The sequence below is a fragment of the Cydia pomonella genome, chromosome 24, assembly GCF_033807575.1.
Source record: "Cydia pomonella isolate Wapato2018A chromosome 24, ilCydPomo1, whole genome shotgun sequence".
Classification (NCBI taxonomy): domain Eukaryota; kingdom Metazoa; phylum Arthropoda; class Insecta; order Lepidoptera; family Tortricidae; genus Cydia; species Cydia pomonella.
Window position 1 is genome coordinate 8,557,532 of NC_084726.1, and position 26,114 is coordinate 8,583,645.

General features: G+C 37.2%; 2 protein-coding genes across 2 annotated transcripts in view; one reads left to right on the forward strand and one right to left on the reverse strand.

Moving 5' to 3' along the window:
* LOC133530982 (sex peptide receptor) overlaps positions 1-26,114 on the reverse strand; it is a 521,867-nt gene that overhangs the window by 152,749 nt on the left and 343,004 nt on the right. The gene's annotated exons all lie outside the window — the stretch shown is intronic.
* On the forward strand, positions 20,951-24,242 carry LOC133531009 (trypsin CFT-1-like). The gene is made up of 4 exons (XM_061869085.1): positions 20,951-21,077; positions 22,551-22,728; positions 23,037-23,295; positions 23,861-24,242. Exons 1-4 carry the CDS (start codon positions 21,032-21,034, stop codon positions 24,155-24,157), a joined length of 780 nt encoding a protein of 259 aa, XP_061725069.1. The 5' UTR covers positions 20,951-21,031; the 3' UTR covers positions 24,158-24,242.

Here is a 26,114-nt window from a genome sequence, read left to right on the forward strand (position 1 = left end):
ACACAAAAAAGAAAAAAAAAGCGTAATGGCTGAATTTTGCTTATAGGTTTTTTAAGGTTGGTAAGGTTATCATCTTCACTCATCGCACCTGATATGAGGTATTTCCGGACCTAGTTTAAGTGTAAGTTATGTCAAAATATCATTAAGTTTGAGAAAATAACTATTTCTTATCAATCCGAAATTGTATAATATGATCTTCTTCTACTAGGTAGATTATTACGTTACCCCGGATCGAATAAAGTCGTAGAAAATGATACAATTATAAAAATCCTTTAACAAACCGAGCGACTCTGTACAACGGGATAGAATTGCATTGTAAATCTACTAGCAATGAAACAGTGAACTGTTTTCGGTAGATAAAACGCACAATAGGTACCTTTAGTTTAGTTTTAATTATCATACATGCTATTGACAGATAGTAGGATTCTGAAAAAAGCTTGTTAAAATAAACTCATTGGACTTCATGTTGTCAAGCCATTCTATTCTCGCATACAATTCGTGACAACAATGAATTTCCCTTAAAATGTACAATGTTTCACGACTCCCATTCTTCCGTTACTTTTAAATTATTACTCAAAGCTCTCTCAATACGAACAACCTTACAGCAACGTGATAAAGCTCTATTTCCAACAACAAATTAAATTACCAACTGCAACAACATGATCGTTATTTTGCCATAAAACTAACTTAACTCGCCATTCTGAAAAATATTTTTATTCCTATTTCCTTTAATATAAAGGTGAAAACTGAATTTTTGGGCGAACAATTAAGTTTGTGCGGTTCTTGAGAGCGCAATTAAAATTCATTGCACTGTTTACGTATCGTTTTCCGATATCGGTTTTAATAATTGGGAGGAACGAACGTTCTTGTTCGAATTTCGATAAGTTAGTACCTATTCAATTTAAATTTGCGTATATGGCTCCAACAAGGTGTTGATGATTCTGCCAGGTTTGAGGTTGGATAAAGACAAGATAAAAATCATCATCATAGATATATGATATGATCAAAGGTATGAGTGATTTTTTGAATGATTATCATAGGTTGTTATTACACCATCTTAGATTCTTCATATTTAAATGACTCATATACATATATATATATATATATATATATATATATATATATAAATCTAATCTATGATAATTTATCAGGGGCGTCGTCGCGCGCTACAGAATTATGCTGTAATATTTATTTATCTTATAAATATATTTAGCTAAGAATATAACCATAAAGTGAGAGTATCAAACGTTCCGTTAACGTTTGTCTCATTTTGTTAATTACATCAATAAGCAAAACTTAACTCATTTCGTAAATTAATTCCATCAATAACAATAAAAATCTTCGTCCTTTGACACCCTGTAAAATTGCAAATTTATTCAAACCATATTGAATTATTTAACAAATTGACATTGTTGCCGATTCTGTTATATTAATTTTATGTGGTTTTCAATGACCGAGGGTTAGCGGATGTCTCCGTTTCAGCAGGAGCAAACATGCGTCCCTATGTTTTCCTCTACAAGTCGCAATCCTCTAACGATTCTCGTGAAATTTTGTGAGCAGAGGGCCTACCGCGAACCACGTTCGATGTGTTGCCTCTCTGTCGCACTTGTAAATTCGTACGTAAGTGTGACAGGGAGGCAACATGTCGAACGTGGTTCACCCCACACTAGCGTCTCCCGAGCGTCGTCGTCTAGTCAACTCTATGGCTACTGATCGACGCAACGTTGGTGAAACTTCGCAGCGACGCCATTTTCCATAGCGCTGACTAGATGCCAACGCTCAAAAGACGCTAGTAGGGTAGCTCTTCGAGTCAGCGTGCGCCGCTGTACGATCAGTGTGATCAGCGTGAGCCGCAACCAAGGGCCTAACCAAGATGAAAATCGTACAGCGACAAACGGAAAGAAAAAAAGGGCTGGGATGACAAATGCTACGAAAAGTCACGTGACTATTTTATATATTTAAACTTTGTTGCACAGTAAAAAAATATACAGTGACAAGAGGCGGACTATTTACATACATTACTTAAGTTTCAACTGGCGTTTCCTATCAACCATTACCCCCTGGAGTCATCTCATAAGGTATCTTGCTCGCACATATTTAAGCGCGTGAGATGCCTGATGACACGATAAAAGGTCGCATCAAAATTTGATTTGATCGATTATGACCCTAAAGGACTAGTTTTTGATAGTATCTTCTCAGGACGTTTTGAAAGTAGACAAAATTTGCTATAATACGAGACTAGATTTGTCTCTGTACACCAAATAGTTTCCGAGATAAAGCCTTTGAGAGTTTATAATTTTTTCTAATGCAGTGAGTAAAAAGTACTATCAAAAACATAAGTCTTTTAGTGTCATAATCGCCCAAATCTGAAAAAATAACGAAATTGACGCAGCTCTCCAGGTTTTTGAGAGAGTTGCTTTCATCGCTCGAGGTCACAGACTTGGATTATTCATTGGGCCATCATAAATCAGTCTGCAAATAATCAAAACTACCAGATTTTTTATATTTTATTTATTTATTTTATATACCACGACGGTGGCAAACAAGCATACGGCCCGCCTGATGGTAAGCAGTCACCGCAGCCTATGGACGCCTGCAACTCCAGAGGTGTTACATGCGCGTTGCCGACCCTTTAAAAACCTGTACACTCCTTTTTTGAAGAACCCCATACTGTAGACCCTCGGGAAAACCTCGGAAGGGAGCTCATTCCACAGCATTTGATGCAAACGCTAATGTATAAAGTTATTGTGTTATTATTTTCATAATTTTATTTTGATAGATGAAACCAGTGTTACCGAACGTTAATGACATCTGACCATTAACCATTACAAATGAACCGTAAACCGTAACGGATGGTTACAATTTACGTTTTAATTTGTAATGGTCAAATGAACAACACTGGATGAAACTCCCCTATTGCACTGTGCACTGGAGGTCGAGTCATTAGATATCTCGTATTTTGGTCATTACACATCTCGCTCACACTAATTAGTGCGAGTCAGATGTCTAGTATTTTTGTCAATATGTACAAGATCAAAACCTTATCAAATTGTTAAATCAGAATCGCTCTCAGTGAATAATTATTTATTGCGAAGAAGTTTTATGAATGATGGATCTTGGATCACGTTATTAATTGACTTTAACGGAGTTTGTTGTGTTTAATATTAAATATTAAAGCGTGTCTCACAGGCTAATTCGAACTTCGAACGTGCACTGACATCAAACAGAATGGAAGCTTATCTAATCTTATACCTTTAAACGAGCAATTCTTGTATATATATATTTCCGGGATCTCGGAAACGGCTCTAACGATTTTGCTGAAATTTGGTATATGGAGGTTTTTGGGGGTAAATAATCGATCTAGATTAGTCTTATGTTTGGGAAAACGCGTGTTTTCGAGTTTTCATGCGTTTTTCTTTCGACGCAGAATATGGTCGCTAATTTCGTGTTGCCGGCCACTGTCCGTCTGGTCCAGCGGGTTAAGACGCGGACTGCTAAACGAGTGTTACGGGTTCGAATCTCGCCCGGTGACTAACTTTTTTTTTTATATGTTCAAGTTTATATATAATTTTTATTGTTTTAGACAAGTTTAATTTAGTAAAAAAAATTAGTTAAGCTTATCACCTATTCACTACCATATTACAATAAATACCGAGCAAAGCTCGGTCGCCCAGGTACTATAGAATGGAATCATATCCGTTAGCTCACATTCGCGCAGGCGTCTCGTTCGCCCAAGCATGTGCGGAAAAGTATGAGTGACATGAACGCGTGAATGGCAGCTAGCTTAAGAGGAAAGTGGAGGACGCGTGCCCTTTTCCTCTCGGAATATTCACATTATTGAAAATATGTTGACACAATTTGTTGCATATCAACCACGTCTATGCCTCTACGTTTAATTTTTTTCGAATTTTTAATTATTCTAAGAGTTAGGAGCATTCAATTTTTGTATGAAATCAGCGGCGGTATTATGGTTCTATTTTTATCACTTATCACTGTGCCCGTCACTTCCGCGCTTACATACTTGTCAGAACGTGACAGGCATGGTGATAAAGAGCGGACAATCTTAGCCCTACTGGTTTCGGCTCCTAATTTTTACAATATTCAAAAAATCTAAAAAAGTCAAACGTAGGGGCATAGATATGGTTAATATACATCAAATTATGTAAAAATATTTTCCATAATGTCAATATCCAGAGAGGAAAATGGGGACTAGGTACGTTTGTATGGCGAAGCGGCCGTCCCCTTTCCTCTACATAAAATGTGAAATTTTGTGATTTTACATAAATTACATTCTGCCATACTTCTGTAAAATTACTCAGGCTGTTGTCTCTCTGCGTCACGTAATGGCGCAATATCTATTTTGTTTTTGTACAGTCGCGTTCACACTCATCTTTCCAAAAATATATTTAAACACCTCGAACACACTGGCAATTACGTATTAACATACGTTTTTGGCACGTTGGCTTTTGATAATGTTTTCGCATCACCAATTCGGAAAATGGCTTTGCCCCCTTGTAAAACAAATAATTATTGCGAACTCGACCGTACCATGGTTCAGTACCCCTAGTGTAAATTTGATCGACATCATAACGTGACGAACGCGTTTGCGTTAAGTCTAATTTTGTATAGGATTTTGAGCTTCCAAAACGTCCCGCTTGGCGCGCTCACTACTCACTAAACGCAAACGCGTACGTCACGTTTCGAAATCGAATTTATTTACACTAGGGGCACAGATAACAAACAGTTTAGTACAGTCACCATCAGATATATCGGAGCGGCCGAGGCGTTCATAAATATCTGAACTCGCCTTTATTGTCAAGGCGCTAGAGTGCGCGTTTAGATATTTTTGAGCACTTCGGCCGCTCTGATATATCTGATGGCGACTGTAAAACCGCCCCTTAGATTCTCTTTGTGAATGTCAACAGTTTGTTAAGCCAAGCGGTTCCCTCTGAAATCCACTTAAGGCCTCTTTTTGGGAGCTCAATCCTTCTTTGACACCGTTTTAATGAGGTCGCTATGTTGTCTAAGATATAAGTACTTATACAGCCCTTATGTATATGCTCGTTTGTCATACAAAAGGGATGTTAAGTGGAAAGGGGCCGGCTGCTTGGGTGCATAACCAACATGCCAATCGTTTACGCTACGACAGAGAAACACTATCTGTCTCTCTAACGCACTAATATACGCAAACGATTGACATCTTGGCTAGGCACCATTAATGCATTGCCAACATGCCAATCTTTTACGCTACGACAACGATACGCTATCTGTCTCTCTATCGCACTAATATGCGCAACCGATTGGCATCTTGGCTAGGCACCCTGGGAGCTTAGCCAACACAATTCATGCTGTGACTTTCTGCAAAAGCCATAAGTGCATGTTCTTTATTTATACCTGCAGTCATTTACTATCTATTTCATTTTCCATTGGTGTGAAAGAGCAAGGGTTATAGTACATTCTGTGTACTACTACTTCGCATATAAATTAAAAATAAAGAGTGCCCATATGATAAGTATAACACTAAATTAATGTTGCTTGAAATTATATTGAAAACTATCAAGATTATTCTTGTCTGCATTGAAACGCGGCGCGCGTCGCGTTGCCGCCGCTCGCGTACCGAGCGCCAACGCCATCTATCGAGCGTTATTTCGTGAAATCGGAGAACGCTCTAAGGCATAAGGGCTCTTAAAAACAACGTCAATTCCATTGTGTACAGAGAAGATAATATTTATTAGAAGTCTGAAGAATTCATAATTTTTAAAAATTATTGATCAAAAGTGTAATTGTTTGAGGAGTACAATCTACGTTTAATAGGCCCCACTTGATTAACTTAATCCAATTTATAAATGTGTTAATAAATGTATTACCATAAGAAAGTACGTTCAAGTTATTTAAAACCTTATTAGAGTCAGACCAACATTAGTCTGCAAAGATTTTGATAGCACTTGCAGTGCAAGTGTTATTTATACGTCATAATTTCATAATAAAGTTTGACGTTGAAAATAACACTTGCACTGCGTGTGCTATCAAAACCATTGCAGACTTATCTTGGTTTAACTCTGCGAAGTTTTGACACAAACAAACAAGAAAACTAATAATGTGAAGAAAATAAAAGCTTGTAAAAGAGTTATACCGTATTTTTTCCACTGAGTTCCGTAAGAAAATAAGGAACAACTTTTTAATTAGTTTTCAAACTAATTATGTAAATATTTAACTCGACTCCTGTGGGATTTCTGAAGGCGAATCTACATTATGAAAATGCAAAGGCTATCGGTTAATTTAACTTTTTTAATAATAGTTTTCTTCTTTATACGTGTGCGTAAATAAAACATAAGGACGACGTATTGTAAAGTTTGGCGTCTGATACGGTCACGTCTGAAAATAACGATACGGACAAAGTGCCAAAAGTATGTATACACTACCCTAATATATAGGCCATAAAGTTGTATATACATATTATTGGCACTTCGATCGTGTCGATGTTTTCAGATGTGACTGTACCTATCTTGATTTATCTCAGCACAGACAAAATTCATGAGAGTACTGTTTGATGAACTGGTTATTTCATCCTGGTTATCAAAGATGCCTCTTTTTAAACAAACATTTTTATTGTACAGGCAAATGGCACCGATTCAAGCCTCTTAATTTTCCATGTAGATTAGTCTAAACACACACTTCAAAACTGTAGTTGTGACTTTTCGATTTGTTATTGTTTTTTTTTTTTTTTTACTTCAAACGGTAAAAACCGTTTTGCCGCATATGACCTAGCGCAAAAGCATATTCACTACGCGCGAAGAAACGGGATGAGCGCGAGTTTTGGAAAGCAAGCAAGCGCCGCATTTTTAGATTTTATTGTTTAACGATACGTGCCTTAAATATGACAACATAAAAAATATTTTGCATTCGCAAATGCTTTCGTTTATTTACTGATTGAGTAGTGATACTGTTTACGAAGCAGAAGGTCCTGGGTTCGAATCGTCGTAAGGGCATTTATTTGTGTGTTCATCATGAATATTTTTTCCAGACATATGGATGTTATCTATGGATCTAGGTCACCCAAAACCCTTAGTACAAGCTTTGCTTAGTTTGAGGCTAATCTGTGTAAGATTATCCCCAAAATATTTATCTAGTTATTTATTATTTAATTTTATGAACTTAATAGGAATATAATCCGCGTTAAATTGACGATATGATACGATACATTGAAACGTCAAAATTAATTGCAATCAAATGAGGTAATTAGGGACAAGAGGTAATACTAGACAGGGGAAATACTGCTTAATTTCAAATTCAAATGATATTCTAACGCGTAGTGTGAGGGACTAAGGGAGACGCGGGAGAGGGGGTGGAGGGGAGGGGTTTAGTTTCGCGAGTGTTGCTGATTGATTAGTGACAATTGGCCCGATTCGAAGAACGATTAAGACACGTTTAAGATCTTGGAAAGATCTTTAAAAGATCGATAACTAAACATGTCAAAATTGACGTTTGTTTCGATTCCGCTGTGATCCCAATAAGATCTATCTACGATATTTCTAACGTCAAAGTGACATTAGTTCCCGGAATCGAGCTGCTTCTGTCAATTATATGACTTACAAACGATATCTAAATGAGAACTTATCTTAACCAGAACTTATATCAAATACAAATACTTTATTCATAACGCCAACATATGTCAGGTACATTCTATATCAAATTTAAAATTAATTGAAATATTATTTGATTTTAATATACACATTGAAATATTCCAGTAAAACATTCAAATACTGACTAGAGAGATTATATCATAGGGAATTCGTCAGGCCGAATGATTCCTAGCCATTAAAGCAGCGTGCATAATGTTATTGGGGTGTATCGTCCAATCGCGTTGTGCCATTCCACTGACCTTTTCCACACGAAACGAGAATATTCGGTCGGAATTATATGAAAGTGCCAATGTTTACTTTTGAAATCGTTGATCGCTTCCTAATGTTGATGCTGACTTGAAAAGGCCCTAAATTTCAAAAGCTATAAACAACGTGAAGGTTGCGAAAGTCACAAAAGCACTGGAGGCGAGAGAAGGGGTAAATTTCCTAATTAATCTCATCTGCCCACTTTAGTTGTAACTTTTTTAATAAACCTCGCGGTCTGTGGCCACTACTACTAACGTAACAGTATTTTCACCCAAAAAATATAACAAGTGTGATATTTATCAACATACCTTTTTTTATTAGCCTGATTTGGGGACCCACTGCTGGGTAATGCTTTTCCTCGTTTCCTCCACTCGATCCTGTTGTCTGTATTTCCCCACCGATACGGGTAGAATGTGTCCAAGTCATCCCGCCATCTCCTTCTCAGTGTGCCTACACCCCAACATGTACCATCTATGGTGTTCCGTGGGTCCCGCTCAGTAACCATTTTGGCCCACCTTGTCTAGCCCAGTCCCACTTTAGCTTAAATAATGTTCTATAAGGTGTGTCTGTGTGTATGTGTAAAGTGCAATTTAATAAATAAATAGATAAAATAAATTACTATATCAGCTGGAAATACTGAAATTCCGGTAGATATAAGAATGCATATCGAAAAAAGAAAGGAAACATCGGATATAAAATTCAAGTTACTGTTTTTTTTATTTATTTACATTATACTCGTAATAATTTTGACATTATTGTGGCTATAATTTATGGCATATTATTTGCTCTTTTTACACTTTTCTTCCTTTGACGATTGTGTCTGCTGTCTTTTTGTATAATAAAATACCTGACATTTCTATTTATTCAGATAAATTAAGCGTTTAATTGAATTTAAACTGTCGTGAATCATATTAATACTAAGCTGGTTTTACTCACGTGTTTTAGTCACTCGCGCGACATGGTTCGGAGAACCTAAATCTTCATTATCAAAACTAACAGTGCATAAAGTAGCGTTCAGTACCCCTAGTGTAACTAAATTCGATTTTGAAACTTGACGTACGCGTTTGCGTTTAGTCTCATTTTGTATTGGATTTAGGAAGAGCGCGCCAAGCGGGACGTTTTGGAACCTCAAAATCCTATACAAAATGAGACTTAACGCAAACGCGTTCGTCACGTTATGATGTCGATCAAAGTTACACTAGGGGTACTGTACCCCTAGTGTAAATATTTTCGACAGCGAAACGTGACGTACGCGTTTGCGTTAAGTGTCATTTTGTATGAGATTTTTGACTTTCCAAAACGTCCCGCTTAAACGTGGAATAAATTCGTTCAAATCTATTGTACCTACCCAAATGCGAAGTACATATTGACTTTATAAATGAATTCCATTAGATATGCACTTTTGCAACTCGCAGTCAGCTGCAGAGAGAGGTGGTCCCCCCTGCATACAGCCAGCCAGTCTATGCAGGGGGGACCACCTCTCTCTGCATCTGACTGTACATCAACAAGACTTGTGGGAAGGTTACCCGTGGTTATAATTTTATAAAGCTTTTGAATATTTACGTCATACGTAACGTTACGTTTTATTAAAGTAATTTTAAACTGTGATCCACGTTACGAGTCGTATGTGGTGCAAGGGATTCGATTGGCTATACAATGTTGAAACGCTGCTAGCGTAATGGGAACTATTGTCTTAAGTGTCATTTTGTATGAGATTTTTGACTTTCCAAAACGTCCCGCTTGGCGCGCTGTTCAAAAACCCATACAAAATGAGACTTAACGCAAACGCGTACGTCACGTTTCGCTATCGACTAAAATTACACTAGGGGTACAGGACGCGAACGGCTAGCGTGAAATACTTGTCGAAAAATACGTTAATTAAACCATAAAAGCAGTTTAAAATAATAAACCAGCAACAAGCATCGTTATTGCACACAAACAATAAAGCTATCCGCAAAAGGCTTCGTAATTTTTAATACACAGTCATTCCATTTAAAATCCGAATCGCATCTGATCCAATAGTTCCCATTACGCTAGCAGCGTTTCCACGTTGTATAGCCAATGGAATCCCTTGCACCACATACGACTCGGAGCGTGGATCACAGTTTAAAATTACTTGTTTGTTGTCAGTTGTCAAGCGGATCCCAGACTCCGTTGAGCCGTGACAAAAAGCCAGGAGAACCTTAGGAAAATGTTTTCGAAAACAACTAGTAGGAGATAAGCAAAAATATAATATAAAAAAATATTCGTTTCAAACTTAGCACGAAAAGTTAGTGACTTTAATAAACAAGGTTTCACTTATTTTACTCGGCGGTGGCGGATTTTTCCATTTTATTTACTTTCTGTTATACAAATTTTAGGTACATATCTTTATCAACGACTTTCTTAAATTCACAGGAGAAAAAGTTTGTTTTATTAATAATAGGTGTAGTACCTAAAATTAATAAAACGTCACGTTACGTATGACGTAAATATTCAAAAGCTTTATAAAATTATAACCACGGGTAACTTTTCCACAAGTCTTGTTGATGTACAGTCAGATGCAGAGAGAGGTGACCACCAGGACCACCTCTCTCTGCAGCTGACTGCGAGTTGCAAAAGTGCATATCTAATAGAATTCATTCATAAAGTCAATATGTACTTCGCATCTGGGTAGGTACAATTGATTTGAACGAATTTATTCCACTTTTTTTCACAACAACAAGCATACGGCCCGCCTGATGGTAAGCAGTCACCGTAGCCTATGGACGCCTGCAACTCCAGATGTGTTGCATGCCGACCCTTAAAAACCTGTACACTCCTTTTTTGAAGAACCCCATACTGTATACCTTCGGGAAAACCTCGGCAGAGAGCTCATGCTGCAGCCGGAGCGCCCTCGGGAGGAAATCCCTCTTAAACTGCACAGTACGCGACCATTTAGGTTCTAGGGTATGAGGATGAATACCCTACCAATGGCGAACAGTACGGCAGAAAGTGGCCGTTGAGTAGCCGAGAGCACAGCCCATTGTACATTGCCATTGTATCACAGAACGGCAGACGTATAGAGCAAATTTTTCGTACCTAAATATTTAAAAGGACCCTCTAAACAAAACCCTTTCTTTTCATGTAGTCCTATTTAAACATAGAGGGATTAAGTTAATTTCGCATTATTTCTCCTTAGTAGCAAAAACTCAGACTAAAATATCTTTATAATCCCTCGTTTGTCTAGAAAGCCTTCAATTTAGTGCCCAAGAAGAGCTAAGACGTGACATTCGCGGATCTCAGACCTTTGTCATCCTGCCATCTGAATATGCACCTTATTTCATTATAACAAAGTATGTTTTTAAATGGATAAGTCAAATAAAAACGTTACGACGTCTAGACAACGTTATGATGATAGTTCAAGTTGAGAGACGTTTTAAAAGTATTCGCACATCAAATAAAGTGAAAGTTATCTATGGAGTGTCAATATTAAGGGCCACCTCGCACTAACGTCTTTTGAGCGTCGACACCGGTCTTGTCAGTGCCATGGAAAATGACGTCGCTGCGCAGTTGCGTCAACGTTGCGTCGAGCAACAGCCATAGAGTTGACTTGCGGCCGACGCTCGGGAGACGCTAGTGTGGTAGCCCTTAGGGTTATGCTTATGATAAAGAGGCTAATTTAAACGTACATTTTGATATCTAATAACCTTTCCAAATATCACCATATCAACCTATAATCACGATTTGTAATACATTGCGGCATTTGGTTGCCCATACTAATCTAAAATCGCTTGGTATTCGTTGCAATGTCTGTAAGTTGCTTATTGGATTTCGTTCCTATTTGTGCTTACATTATTTAATAATAATAAAATAACATTATTCATATCATCTTAATAGCGACCCGTTCCGGCTTCGTACGGGTTAACAACCTTTTTAAATTATACACTAAAACCTTCCTCAAGAATCACTCTGTTGATAGCTGAACGTTATTTCAGTAATTTTTGAGTTTATCGCAAACATACATACAAACACTGATTTAATCTTTCACGATTATTATGCATTATTAACTGACCGAAGCGCGCGGCTAGATGTTGACGTCTACTTTAGCCACTCTTCCGAGATCACGGGGACAACGCCGTCCTCGAAACGTAGGAGGTAATTTTATAACTTAATACGCGATTAAGTACCGTTTCTATGAGTTAATAATACATACAAACAGACGGTGGCGGCGGAAGACTGTTTTGGTGTAGTGATATTGTTAACAGAACCCCTAGTGTAAATTTATTCGATAGTGTGACGTGACGTACGCGTTTGCGTTAAGTCTCATTTTGTATGGGATTTAGAAACAGCGCGCCAAGCGGGACGTTTTGGAAACTCAAAATCACATACAAAATGGGACTGAACGCAAACGTGTACGTCACGTTTCGCTATCGAATAAATTTACACTAGGGGTAGAGAAGTTGGTGGCTTAGCTCTTGCGGTAACGAAACTTTCAACACGCTGATCTCGGATCTAAACCCCAGTTAGTGCCAATGAGTTTCTTGGAAGTTGTGTACACACAGATAAAAAAGATATCTTAATTCAAAACGCAAAACTCTCTTGCGCACGGTTGCTTAAATAAAATAAGGTACAGGTTCTATCGGAGCATCGAAATATAATTTTCAGATATAATCATAACATAATTTTTTACAACGTATTTTTGCGCGGTATAAAAAAGTCAAACGACGGCTGCATAGCTGTTAATTCAATTCAATTCAATTTATTTTTATTTCGGACCATGTCCATAGTGTTAGTATACATTCCCTTAATCCTATGTTAGTTAACTACTATACTAACTCATAATAAATTATACACTAAGCCTCTGGATCCCATATGTACTCCCTCCCAGTGTTTCCAGAAGGCGCAAGCAGGCGATTCTAAAACTAGGCGCAAGAGGCTGTTGGAACTGTAACGCGCGCGACGCATCAGGGAGGCAGTCCTTTTGCGTATTATTGCACCAAAGCAATCAGTGCGCGCCTCCGCGAACATACCTGACGCGCTGCAAAAATCAGGCAGTCCCAAAAACATCCTGAACCCATTGTTGTACTGGACGTGCAGGGCATTTAGGGCCCTTTTAGTATAATTTGTCCACAGACTGCACGTGTAAAAGGTCTGGCAAAACGCTTTAAATAGCGTTATTTTGACATTCCCATGACATCGTGCAAACCTGCGAGACAACATAATATTACAACGTACCGTCAATGCCCTTAAAATGCATCAAATTGTGTAAGCGTACTGCCTAGATAGGCCAATCAAATTAGACTTTTTCGAAGAAGTTATTACCAGCAATCGTTTTAATACCTTCATTTGGTCCTAAATGCGTGTAATCCGAGTTTGCGCGATCCCGGGAGGTGTGCATAAATTTTGGGAGCCTTGGGAGACACATTTCGAGAGAAACCACTCGACGTAGAAGGGATAAAATAACCTACCATCATCAATTATAATGGCGGTACCAACAAAAACAAAACGATTTCCAGCTTGATGGGAATTAATTCCTCGAAACGCTTCATTGAGGTCTAATTTGATTGGCCTAAGAGAGGAAAATGAGGATAATTTTGAGATTCTAACTTTAAGATAATGAATGAATGATTCACGGTTAGTTTCAGTAGACTGACGCACTTTTTGACTTAAGCGTACGCAGCCGACGCGCACGAATGAGGGTAGACCGAGCGCGGTCTACACAACTTTGACACCCACTCGCTATCTCCAGTTACTTGTGAACAAGATGTATGTAAATGCATCGAAATATCGGGAGCTCAAAAACAATATAGAAGTTAATCACGGTCCATATCCCGGTCGATTTAAGTCTACTGACGTATCCGATCTATATCGTATCTAGACATAATATTTTATGTATCTTAAAGTTCGAATCCGGCCGTAACACAACTCTTTGTCACGTATTTGTTTTAATTACCTATTGACTTTATACAAATTTCTCGTACAATCGACTTTTATTACATAAACTTCATAATGAAGTTTCCTGGAAAATACAACCCCTTTTTATTCCTTTGATAAGGGTTTCATAAGAAAATTGATTACGTCTTGTTCCAATTTCCTTCGATAGACAAAAAGTAATTTTCTTCGAGAAGTTATGAGAAAATACATGTCTATTTGTGTTTTATACATCACTTTGGGAAACTAATAAAATATTCGTAGGTTTCATTACCCAATCAAATAAAGTTGTTCATAATATTTCATTTCATTCATGTATATTATTCAATAACAATTATAATTATACTTTTTGTTTCTATGTCATTCTAATTTACAATCCTAATTAACAATATAATTTATAATTTAGTTAGTTTATATTAGTATACGTGAGTCATGAACTTAATTATGTTATTGACTCACAAAGACCAATAAATTTATGGCTCTTTACTTTACCTACTTATATTTATCTATTACTTTTGAATTTGTAATATTAAGTAAGGCTATTAATTATTAATCATAGGATGGTAATAGCACAGATCGTGAACGCGTTCTTAGCCGCCAGGGCGGCATCCCAGTCATGCATAGTTGCATGTGGTCTATGTTAGGGATAAGGGGAACCTAACCATATTTAAAACAACCATATTATATGTACATTACAAAAGTTATTATTTCGAGAGATAGAGCTATTCTTATATATATTTTTAAATGCAAGTTTTTTTTTGATGGCCCAATACAAGCGTGACAGAGTGGTCAGAAATAAGACAACGAAAAGAATTGTAGGGCTAATATGCTCGGCTCTTTATCATTTGTTAAAATGATCATAAAAAATGATCATGTTAAAATGTCAAATGTAAAAATGATCAAATGGTCAAAATTCTTTTCGTTGTCTTATTTCTGAACACTCTGTCACGCTTGTATTGGGCCATCAAAAAAAAAAGTCTAGTGCTATTGCATATCTTTATAGCTGCAGATTATATGTAAGTATCTTAAGAAAAAATTAAAATAACAAACACCCATACAAAAAGCTACACTCCGTCACACTTTTTGGGAACAAAAACAATTTTGAACCACTTAACTAATATATGATTCCCAATATTGTTTTAACGTCAGGCAAAAATAGCACATGTCAATTAATTATCTAATCTTATCAATTAATTATCAATGAATTAATTTTTTTTGCTGTAACTGTTTTTTATTTAAATCAGTTCGTGGAGTAGGTATTTGAGTAATTTTATTTGAAAACCGATAGAAAACAACAAATATCACTGTTAATAGAAAATGTTGTTTTCGTTTAAAAATAGGTAATAAGGCTGAATCATCCGTATATCAGCCCATGTTATACATGTGAATCAGATGAATATATGGATGATAATATTTGGCATACGTATTTTATTGAAGAGATAAAAATAGTTATTTGTTTTACAAGGGTTGATGTTTAAATCACTCTGTAAGTAGGTAAAACAGGTAAACAGGTTTAATGTCAAAAAGAAGTACCCACTTAGGGCGGCACGTATTGCAACCCTATGAGGTACAGAACATTGCGGCCCAAAGAACCTGGAATTTCCTGGATTCAACGGGCATTAGTAATGAACTTTAAAGGGCTGTCACAATAGATCACTGCTTGGTTAACGTGGCACTCAAAGGCCCACAAACTCCAATAATAATTAAAAAAAAACAGGTTTAATACAGATTAAAACTTTCACGATTTAATTTTTTGCGAAGTTCCGAAGTGCCTCGGAACTCGGAACGTCGGAGGTAATTTTAAAGCTACAATGTATGAAGATAAAGTCCCATTAAAGTGCAGTATAGGTTATAGGTTATAGATATTCGCGGGCTTGGTTTCCGCAACTCGACGTCATATTACCACGCCTATTTTGCGTGATGGGTTGTCGGCACTACTCTTGCCAACCCAACTCTACCAAGAAGCCTAGCAGACAGATGTTACCGACGACTTCTGGGTGAAACCCCGGCGAACCGAGGTATTGTACCCGGTACTCTGCCAACCCTGGGCATTCAAGAATGACGTGGGCGGCTGTCTCCTCTGCCTCCATGCACGCCCTGCAGAGGGGGCTATCTGTAACACGTAGGGTTAATAGGTGTTTGTTTAGTGGGGCGAATGGCCTCAGTCAATAGCCGGAGCTGTGGCTTCTTCAGCTGTCTCAGCCTCCTTGACAAACCGGGATCGATTGTCGGGAGGGCTTCCTTCGCCTGCCTGCACGTGCCTAGGTTAGACTTTTGGTGGTTTACAGTATGTTTGGCCAGCAGGGTTTTTGAAAAATCGTAGCAGGTTTTTCTATCACAATGCGGAAGATATTGAACTTTTAATAATTATATAAATTGAAATAAATTGCACATATTAGGTACTTAAGGAAAAGCAAGTCTATTTCCGGGTCAATTAGTACAGCTACCCCCAGGTTTAACATTGCCATACTATCAGTTTTAACTTTTAACAATTAATACTTTGAAAATATGTAGGCGCAGTAGTGTGTAATATAATAACAGTTTATTTATACGTGAGTAAATAATAATAAAAAAATAGGATATATACAGTGATGCTTTGTCGTGGCGGCACTATCACTAGAAACTAAGACAAGTTAGGCAAGCAAGCAAACAATGTACCTAGTCGGTCGAAAATCAACAAAAAGTCTTACGGCCCGATTCGAAGAATGATTAAGACACGTTTAAGATCTTTTGAAGATCGATAACTAAACGGCATGTCAAAATTGACGTTTATTTAGATTCCGCTGTAATCCCAATAAGATCTATCTACGATATTTCTATCGTCAAAGTGACATTAGTTCCCCGAATCGAGCTGCTTCTGTCAATTATATGACTTAGAAACGATATCTAAATGAGAACTTATCTAAACCAGAACTTATAGTTATCGTATTTAATTCTTCGAATCGGGCCGAATATGATGGACCATTAGTACACTCTACGAGGAAGATCATCTTATAGAAAAGTTTCTTTTTTCTGGATGAGATGGGTGTAGATGTAAAGCCCCATTTACCTATAGACGGATCAAGAACTTGCGTGCAGTATTCGATACATTGCTAATTTTAGAGTACAATAAATTTAGTCGATATACCAAATTACATAGTTTATATTTAATTTTAAGTTTGAATTAATATTAAGTAGGTGGGTCTAAATTTTTTTCGTTGTCTAGTTTTTTTTCCCAAAAAATGTGATGGAGTGTAGCTTTTTGTATGGGTGATTTTTATAATTTTATCCGAAGTAAAATATAATCTACAAGACATGCAAATAGCATTCGACTTTTGTTTATTTGAAAGGGGCCACCAATACAAACGTGACAGAGTGGTCAGACACAAGACAAAAGAATTTGGACCCAGGTAATGCAGAAGGATATTGAAAAAAATGTTGATTAATCTAAAGATATGGTTTTCCCCAAATATTCACTATCTCATATTGCACACAGCTGTTTGTACCAAGGTCTCATACTTTATTACCGAGAATTATCTTCACGCATTAATTGATAAATTTTAATCCTTTAAATTATCTGTTATTAATAAGATTTGTGCGTACTCGTACAGAATAAATTCAAGTGAATTTGAACGTATCGGTGACGTACTTAAGTAAACGACCGACGACTAGGTATCCTGACAACTTAAGATAAAGCAAATTCAGATTATAAATGGCAAAAAAGTGTCCCAAAATAATACAATAAGCTGCCAAAAGTAATGAAAACTGAGACTAACATCCACACTTTCCGTCACAAAGTTAAGCACATTTTTTTTTACATTTTTTTGTAATATGGGCCTTTGTTTGTTGCCTGAATCAAATTTTAAATAAATAAATAAATAGCGTTAAATAATACTTAAATAGTAATTATTCATGGATCAATAGACTATGGAATAATTGACGAATTATTATTCAAATTGTATGTATAATTGTAATTGTATTATATACCGGGTGTTTCCTGTAACAGGAGCAATAAATTAAACTGTAGGCTGTACTCCTCAAACTCACCAACATTTGTTCAAAAACTTTTAAAAATAACTTATGTCTTAATTTTTATTACACATTGAAGTTAATTCTAAGACGCAATGTATTGCGAATTTTGTTACGTTTAAAGCCTGACAAGCAACACACTGATGTCAGCGTACATTGAAAATAATATTGATTTTGTATGAAAAAGAAAAAATCTAAAGATTTCATAATTTTTAAAAGTTGTTATTCAAAAGTTATATCGTTATAGGAGTACGATATATGGTTTAATTATTTGCTCGTGTTACAGAAAATACCTGGTATATTTTTTTAAATGTTTCAATATTTGTAAAAAATGTAAATATTAGTTTAAAATGTGTACCTAGTGTACCTACCTTGACGACCTCATTATGTGTGCATACTTTTGGTTGTATTCATGAAAATTGTGTATTACTACTGAGAAATAAATATATCTGAATCCACAGGGTTACATATTCATTTATTGGTATGATATTTTCTCCTGTGTTATGGATGTTTTCTATGTATCTATGTTGTATTTACCTATATAAGTATGTATATCGTCGCCTAGCCCCCAAAGTCGAGGCTTTGTTTAGTTTGGGGCTAAGTCGATCTCTGTCAGATTGTCCCCAAATATTTATTTACTTACTTTATAGTGTAATAAAATGAACCTTTTAGTATTTCGCATATAATGAATTTAAATTATAAGCTGATGTTATGTACCCTTTACATGCGTTCGTGGTCAACGGGTGAAAAATGAAAAAAATAAAAATATTCATCTCTGTCAAAATAACAATGCACAAAACTAAACTATTGAAATTAAAAAGTCATGTACAAAAATAACATTATGGCAATATATTGCTTCACCTTGTTGCTTGAGGCTATTGAGATTAAGATATTTCCAAACTCTAATAGGTTGATGGCGTTTATCTACCACCAGCTTGGGATCCATCTAATCTCTCCATTAAGGAACAAGCTAGACATAGACTGTGAGCCTTTTAGTATATTAATATTACTTAAAATCATTGTAATATACAGGGTTATTTTTGACCAGTTAGCCATATTTGAATATGTCATTATAGATCAGCAATGTAACACATTTTTGAAAAAAAAGTGCCAATAAAAAATGACATTTTTATCCATCAAAAACAAAAGATATGGTCACTGTACTCGTTTGTTTTAATTCGTGCAATAACTGAACTGACTTTCATAGTAGTTCGTTGCACTTTAGCCGCATATCTATGCGTATGCTTCGTTTTCTCAAATTCTATTAGCAATCTTTGTCAAAGTGTCCCTTGGCCCATCCAAGGGACACTTATTCCTAGAGATCTGACGCTTCGAGACTTCTGTTCAAGAGACAATATACTAAATTATTTATTAATTATAAAATGCACGAAACTTCGAGGTAATTTCTGATTTTCTAAATCAGGAATGTAGGATGTTGCAAATTTTCTTGCTTTTTGGAAAAGACCAATTTTCAGTGATCTCTTCATCTTGATCCGGTGTAAAGTTGAACAGCGTAAAACCAGAATTATTTATATGGGAATATATAATATAATAATAAGGCTTTTCATCGCGGTAAGAATGCCGTATTCATCTTGCTCAGAAACAAAATTACAGGGGCTTGAAATTTACAGTTTTTTTTTTCCGTACAGGCAGTTTTTTTTCGTTAGTATCGTAAAGCGGTAAGTGCCGATGCAGTCTAGGATGGAACATGCTTATCTTAAATATGTCTATTCACTCTCGATTTAAAAAGATCCAAGTTACAGTGGATTGGGAATAGATTTGCAGGAAGTGAAATCCACTCCTTAGCCGTTCGCATGATAAAGCTGGATGCGTAGCGTTTAGTGCGAATCAGTGTTAGAGTAACGACATAAGGGTGAAACGCAAGTCAGCGTCTAGTCCCAGGGTGGCCGAACGGAGACGGGGGAATTAGATTATGTAATCCCATCTCACACTCCCCGAATCTCCTGTAGAATACCGATAAACAGGCTACCTTTCTACGGTGTTCTATTAGACTGCAGTCTAGCCTCTACCAATCTCGCATCTCCAAAATGCTTCCTAGCACGTTTGTCTATACAATCTAAGGCGGCTAGCTGATACTTGGCGGATCCATTCCAAAGGTGGCTGCAATACTCCATACACGACCGGACTTGAGCTATGTAAAGCTGAAGAAGCTGCCCCTGTGTGAATAACCGCTTGACCTTAGAAAGGACGCCTAATCGTCTAGCTGCAGATTTAACGAGAGATTCAATATACGGCCCAAAGCTCAGGTTAGATGAGGTACTTGTATCTGAAGTAGCTGAAGATGGTTGAATATCGGTACGGTTACATCCCGGAACGTCGGAGTCAGGTCAAAAGGACTCCGTTTCGCAGAGAAGAGATACGCCTGTATTTTGGTAGCGTTGACTTCGACCACGTTTGCGTCACCCCAATAGGATACTGACTTGTCAAATTCAGACGGTCTACCATAGCCTGTCAACTAGATTGGATCTTCTCTTTTTTGCCCGAGCGTTGGAGAGATATCTGTCCAAGACAGTGCTGTCATTGGCATACCCAAAAGTATCTGGGACTAGCATGTCGTTGATAAGCAGGAGAAATAAGGTCGCGGACAGAACAGAGCCCTGAGGAATACCGGCATTAATAGCCCGGATGGAACGTTCGCTCAGGAAATTCTCAATCCAGTTGCACAGGTCGACTGGTATCCCATATGCTGGAAGCTTGCTCAGCAAACTTGCGTGCCAGACCCGGTCGAATGCTTTAGCGACATCGAGAGATACCGCAAGGACTTCATCGTGCCTCTCAATTGTCTCGCTCCAAAGATGAGTAGCATGCACCAGAAGATCTCCAGTCGAACGACCCCGCGGAAGCCATATTGGGAGTCGCTGCGTAAATCGTTATCCTCTAGGTGTGATAGGGGCCGCTTGTTGCTCTTAAAATCTCAAACCATTAACGCTCAAGTCATGAAAGCTGGAGCTTTCAAGGTTCACGAGTATTTAAGGTACGAGAGTCTTTAAGACTATAAAATCAGTTCCACACCACAAAAAATATTATTTGTGACCAATTGATAAGAGGATAAGTATTAAGATCGATCGATCGATCTAGTTATGGAAACTGTTTATTATTTACGTAGTGTGACGGCTTATATTAATTAATCAGAAGATAAAAAAATGCAAGATAATACAATCAGTTAGGGTATAAATAGGTTCATCAGGATATATACAGTACACACAGTCAAGTTTGGAACCATGCGTGTTGCTGTCTTACTTCTGGCGGTGGTGGTGGCCGTTTCGGGTAAGCTTTTTTATACCTTGCCGGTATCAAACGAGTGTGTGGCCGCATGATATTAATTTTATTTTATTTAAGTGCTATAAACCAGAGTTTAAGGAGTGATCCAGGGGACCGTAACTATGGCAACGAGTGATAAGAAAGTTGATTTCTTCATTTTCCAAGCATTTAAACATTGAAAAAATTTGATACAGACTTCGTCAGTAACTAGCACTCTTAGAAATGGTCATAAGCGTTACAACAACATATCAGATAAATATTTTTAAGTAACCACGCCAAGGACCCAACGTTGTCTGTTTTCAATACAAAATTGAATACTCTAGCCGAAGCTATTTTGGTAGTTACACTATTGTGCGTAAAAATGTGTATGTGTGGGTCGATTTTAACCATGTTATATATCGATAAGCCGCTATACAGAGGAACGGAATAGTGTTAAATTGAAGCCTCTATATCTTCACTAAAAATAAACGTTATAGATATGCTAATTAATAATAAACTTTTATTTTATAACGAAATAACTCAATTCTTGCGGAAAACATATTTTAGTTGTTATTTATTTATTGTTATAAAAAATCGTACCCTCTCTTCGTTTCAACTTGTGTCGTCGCGATAAAATCGTGACCTGATAACCACGATCAAGAATAAAAGCGTTTTCTGATCATTTTAGGTATAGTTAATCCTTTCAAGTAAAATTAAAATTGTAAGAAATATCGATAGTTTATCGATATGAATTTATCGACATGGCCACAATAACCTGGTTACACATTGTTAATCGTACATAAAAACCAAGGGGTTACGGTGACAGCTGGCTTTCGCTTCTCTTTGAATCTCATATATCTTTGAACCACGCACAAAGCGCCATCTTCAAATAATGCAAATGAAACTAAAACGTCTGTTTTATTATTATTTTACCTCATTTTGACTTCTGGTCCTTGTAATAGTCCAGGCTCCCAGAAATCTGATATTAAGAGCCTAAAAAGTGCCGTTACCCTCACCAACTCTTTAATTCCTTCTTATAATTCTTCATACATTCGCCTTCAAAAAACCATTTTTCCTTACATCTGACTGAATTGATTTTGACCCTTCAGGTGTATTTATATTCCAAAACCCATTTACAAGCTTTTATTTAACCAGCAATGTTTGTATGTTTGGGTCAAATCTTGTAACTGAATTTTAAAGCAGATATCCTCAATCTATTAAATGAAATTTTGTATACCTACACATTTGTTTGGCAATGCATGGTCATTTTTAATCCAATATGGCAGACGGCCCAAGATGGCGGACTAGTTACTTGTTTTTTGCAGTCCCATGAAATGGCTATCAAATCAAAGGGTTTGCTGGGAAGAATACTAAAAGAGATTACTTCACTCTAAATTTTATGGGTTTGGTTTAATTTAAAGTTTATTTTCTTCTTCTTAGGGCATTTATATAAAAGGTTCTTTTAAATTATTTTTTAACTAATAATTTATTACATTTCAGCCTTACCCCGGACCGAACCCCCCAGCCAAAGGATTGTGGGAGGTTCTGTCACCACCATCGAAAACTACCCATTCCAAGCTGCGCTGCTGGCGTCGTGGGACTTGAGCTGGTACAGCCAGAGCTGTGGAGCCACCATCCTGAACAACAGATCTATTCTCACCGCGGCTCACTGCTACTGGTTAGTACTGGTGACAATGTTTTACTTCGGTTGGGTGAATGATGACATGACGAAAGACGGAGAGGTATGAAGGAATAAGATATGCTGCGCTGACCCCAAATTTTGGGAAAAGGGCAAGCGATGGTTAGTGGTAGTCCAATAGGTAAAGGTTTATCAATTTTTTTTTATTGTCGATTGGAATGGTCATTATGGCGTTAGTTAATTTAAGCTTAATTTTAAGTTACTCTCTGGACGACCCTTCGGCCTTCTCCCTAAGAGCTTATCAATGTTATTTATCCGATGTTTAAAAAAAAAAACTGACTTTCCAGGTATTTCACCGCCGCCAACCGCTTCCGTGTCCGCGTCGGCTCAACCTTCGCGAACAGCGGCGGCGTCGTCCACACTGTATCCCAGAACATCCTCCACCCCAGCTTCAACCGCAACACCCTCGACAACGATATCGCTATCGTCCGACTGGCTACCACTATCACCTTCAACAACCAGGCTCGCGCGGGTTCCATCGCTGGCACTAATTACAATGTCGCTGATAATCAGGCTGTTTGGGCTGTTGGATGGGGTGCTACATCGGTAAGAGACCTGCTATAAATTTAAACTAAAATATTAGTAATCCGCGTAAAATATAATTTGCTAGTTAAATTTTACTTATAAGGCCTTTTTTTATTAAAAATTACGACTGCCTCCCAACGATCCTGGGTTCCAATCCCGGTAAGGGCATTTATTTGTGGGTTGATCACAAATATTTGTGTTATGAATATGATATAAGTACATACATCATTGTCTAGTACCCACAACACAAACCTTACTAAGCTTACAGTCAAATAATATTGATTATTAATTTTTGAGACTTCATCTCATCTAAACTTGGTTTTAATTACCTTCTTTGCATTTATATCAGAATCCACTAGCCAATATATGTATTTTCTCGGGATCATCGCTAAAAGTAAATGTCTTTAGTACAGTAACTTGCACTGATAACTGACAGTCCCTGCATATAAATTGGTTTGTATGCAGTTTGTTCTATGTATGCCTCTTTATTCTAAAGTTTTGAGTTTTATTAGTATGTTGTGACACGACGCCGACATAGACAGAGACGATTACATGCGCTGATTAATTTTCTCTTTATTCCCTTCAGTTCCAAGGTCCCGCCTCGGAAACACTCCGTCACGTCCAAATCTGGACTGTGAACCAGGCGGTCTGCGTGGCCCGCTACGCCGAGCTCCGTCAGGTCGTCACTGATAACATGCTTTGCTCCGGCTGGCTCGACGTCGGCGGCCGTGACCAATGCCAGGGCGACTCCGGCGGCCCCCTCATCCACAACGGAGTTGTCATCGGTGTCTGCTCTTGGGGAGAGGCGTGCGCCCTTGCCAGGTATCCTGGCGTTAACGCTAGGGTATCCAGGTACACTGCCTGGATTCAAGCCAACGCCTAAATAGAATTTCTAGAAGCTGTTGTAAAATCTGATTTTGATTTTAAGGATACCTCAATTGAGTAATATAAACTTATATTGCCAACAACATTGTTTTTATTTCAACGTATAAAGTATGAGTGGATTTAAATCTGAAGTGCGGCAGTGTTTCAAAAACAGGATTAGTGCATTGTTTAAATTCTAATTTAAGTTTTAGTACATGAAAAGAGAAATGAAAATACTCAAAAGATTTTTTTTACATCTTTAGTAGTAAAAGTAGAATTTACCTTATAACGAAAAATGACGAGACTTCCTGTCGCTTAGAACGTGACAGGAATGATCCAGCATACGTCATTTTATGTTTTCTGATGAATGAAAAAAATATTGTGTATATCGCCGACTTGTTCAAAAAGGGTGCCCTTTGCATGAGAAGGAATGAAACAAATATTCACAAATAAACTAAAAATTCACGACTGATACTGCGATACAAACCCGATGATGGGAATTTCGTTAGCGAGATTTACGAAATGACAAGGCTGGTTCAGCGCCATCTAGTGTGATATTTGGTAAACATTTTTATATGAAGTTGCTATACGGACAAGGGCACCTATTTTTTTCTTAATTTATATATTCAAGTATACATAATTTACAGCTAAGAGGCCACAAATATTAAAAAGCGTCACAAATATTATTTATTTATACGTGCATGTATCAAATATTACAATTGTTTATGATTACGACAAACAGGTCATCGTGACTTAAAATTGATAATTGTTATACGTGATCCTGATAACAGCCCCATCTTTAATATTTATCACTAATTAACTTGAATTACTAGATAGTTCGATCGATGAGATAAACATGTAAGTAAATACCTAATTACATGTCGTCTAAGTGAGATAGTTCCCAGTGCATCCCATCCCAAAGAGCGTACTCCCATCTTAAAGGCCGACAACGCACTGACAACCCCTCTGGTGTTGCAGGTGTCCATGGGCGGCGGTGATCGCTTACCATCAGGTGATCCGTCTGCTCGTTTACCTCCTCTATCATAAAAAAAAGTTGCCCCGTAATAAAAATATAGCTCTAAGGTTAGTTTTAAGAACGATCACTTTCCTTACTTATAATATACTCGATATGAAGCACACACTGGTGTCTTTCTGCATTTTTTTTATCAGGCAAGCGAGCAGATGAATGGCCTGATGGTAAGCACATACCGTTGACCATGGACACCTGCAACACCGGAGGGGAGGGGTTACAAGTGCGTTACGTATAAGACGGATTATTTAAGTGCTAGTCTTAGCACATGCGCATGCTTAGTCTTGCGCATGTAACTCCTCTGGAGTTGCAGGCGTACATAGGCTACGGAGACTGGTTATCATCAGGCGGGCCGTATGCTTGTTTGCCGCCGACGTAGTATTTAAAAAAAAGCCAGTATTGTGCGATAGCATAGTACTAAAAAGGTTTAATTATAACTTAAAACCCTACAACCGTAAAACAGTATTTGGTAAAAAATCAATAATAAACAACCAATTCCGAATGACGGACTACTTTTACACTTTGCGACGAAAATCGTCTTATTGAAAAGGTTATTTTTTTTCTGGATGACATGGGTTTAGATGTCTTTGATGGCTTTCATGGCTTTGATTGGAAACAAAAGGCAAGATAATACATTATAATGATAACACACAATTGTATTTTTTTTGTAGAGTTTTACGTTTTTATAAGAATTTCCGCGAGTTAGTAAGAAAGCCGATTTTCATGATATTTTTTTACTTCCACTATTAGGTTAATTTTGAAAGAAAAAAACATTTGTTGCAAAAGTATTATAAAAAAAGATCCGATATAATATATCTAAAGTTTTAGTTTTCCCGTAATTTTAATATTCTTATTGACAGTTATTATATTGCACATAACTGTATATAATACTAATAGTAAACTAAGACGTTTTGGTAACCATAAATGATTAAATATTTCAGCATAT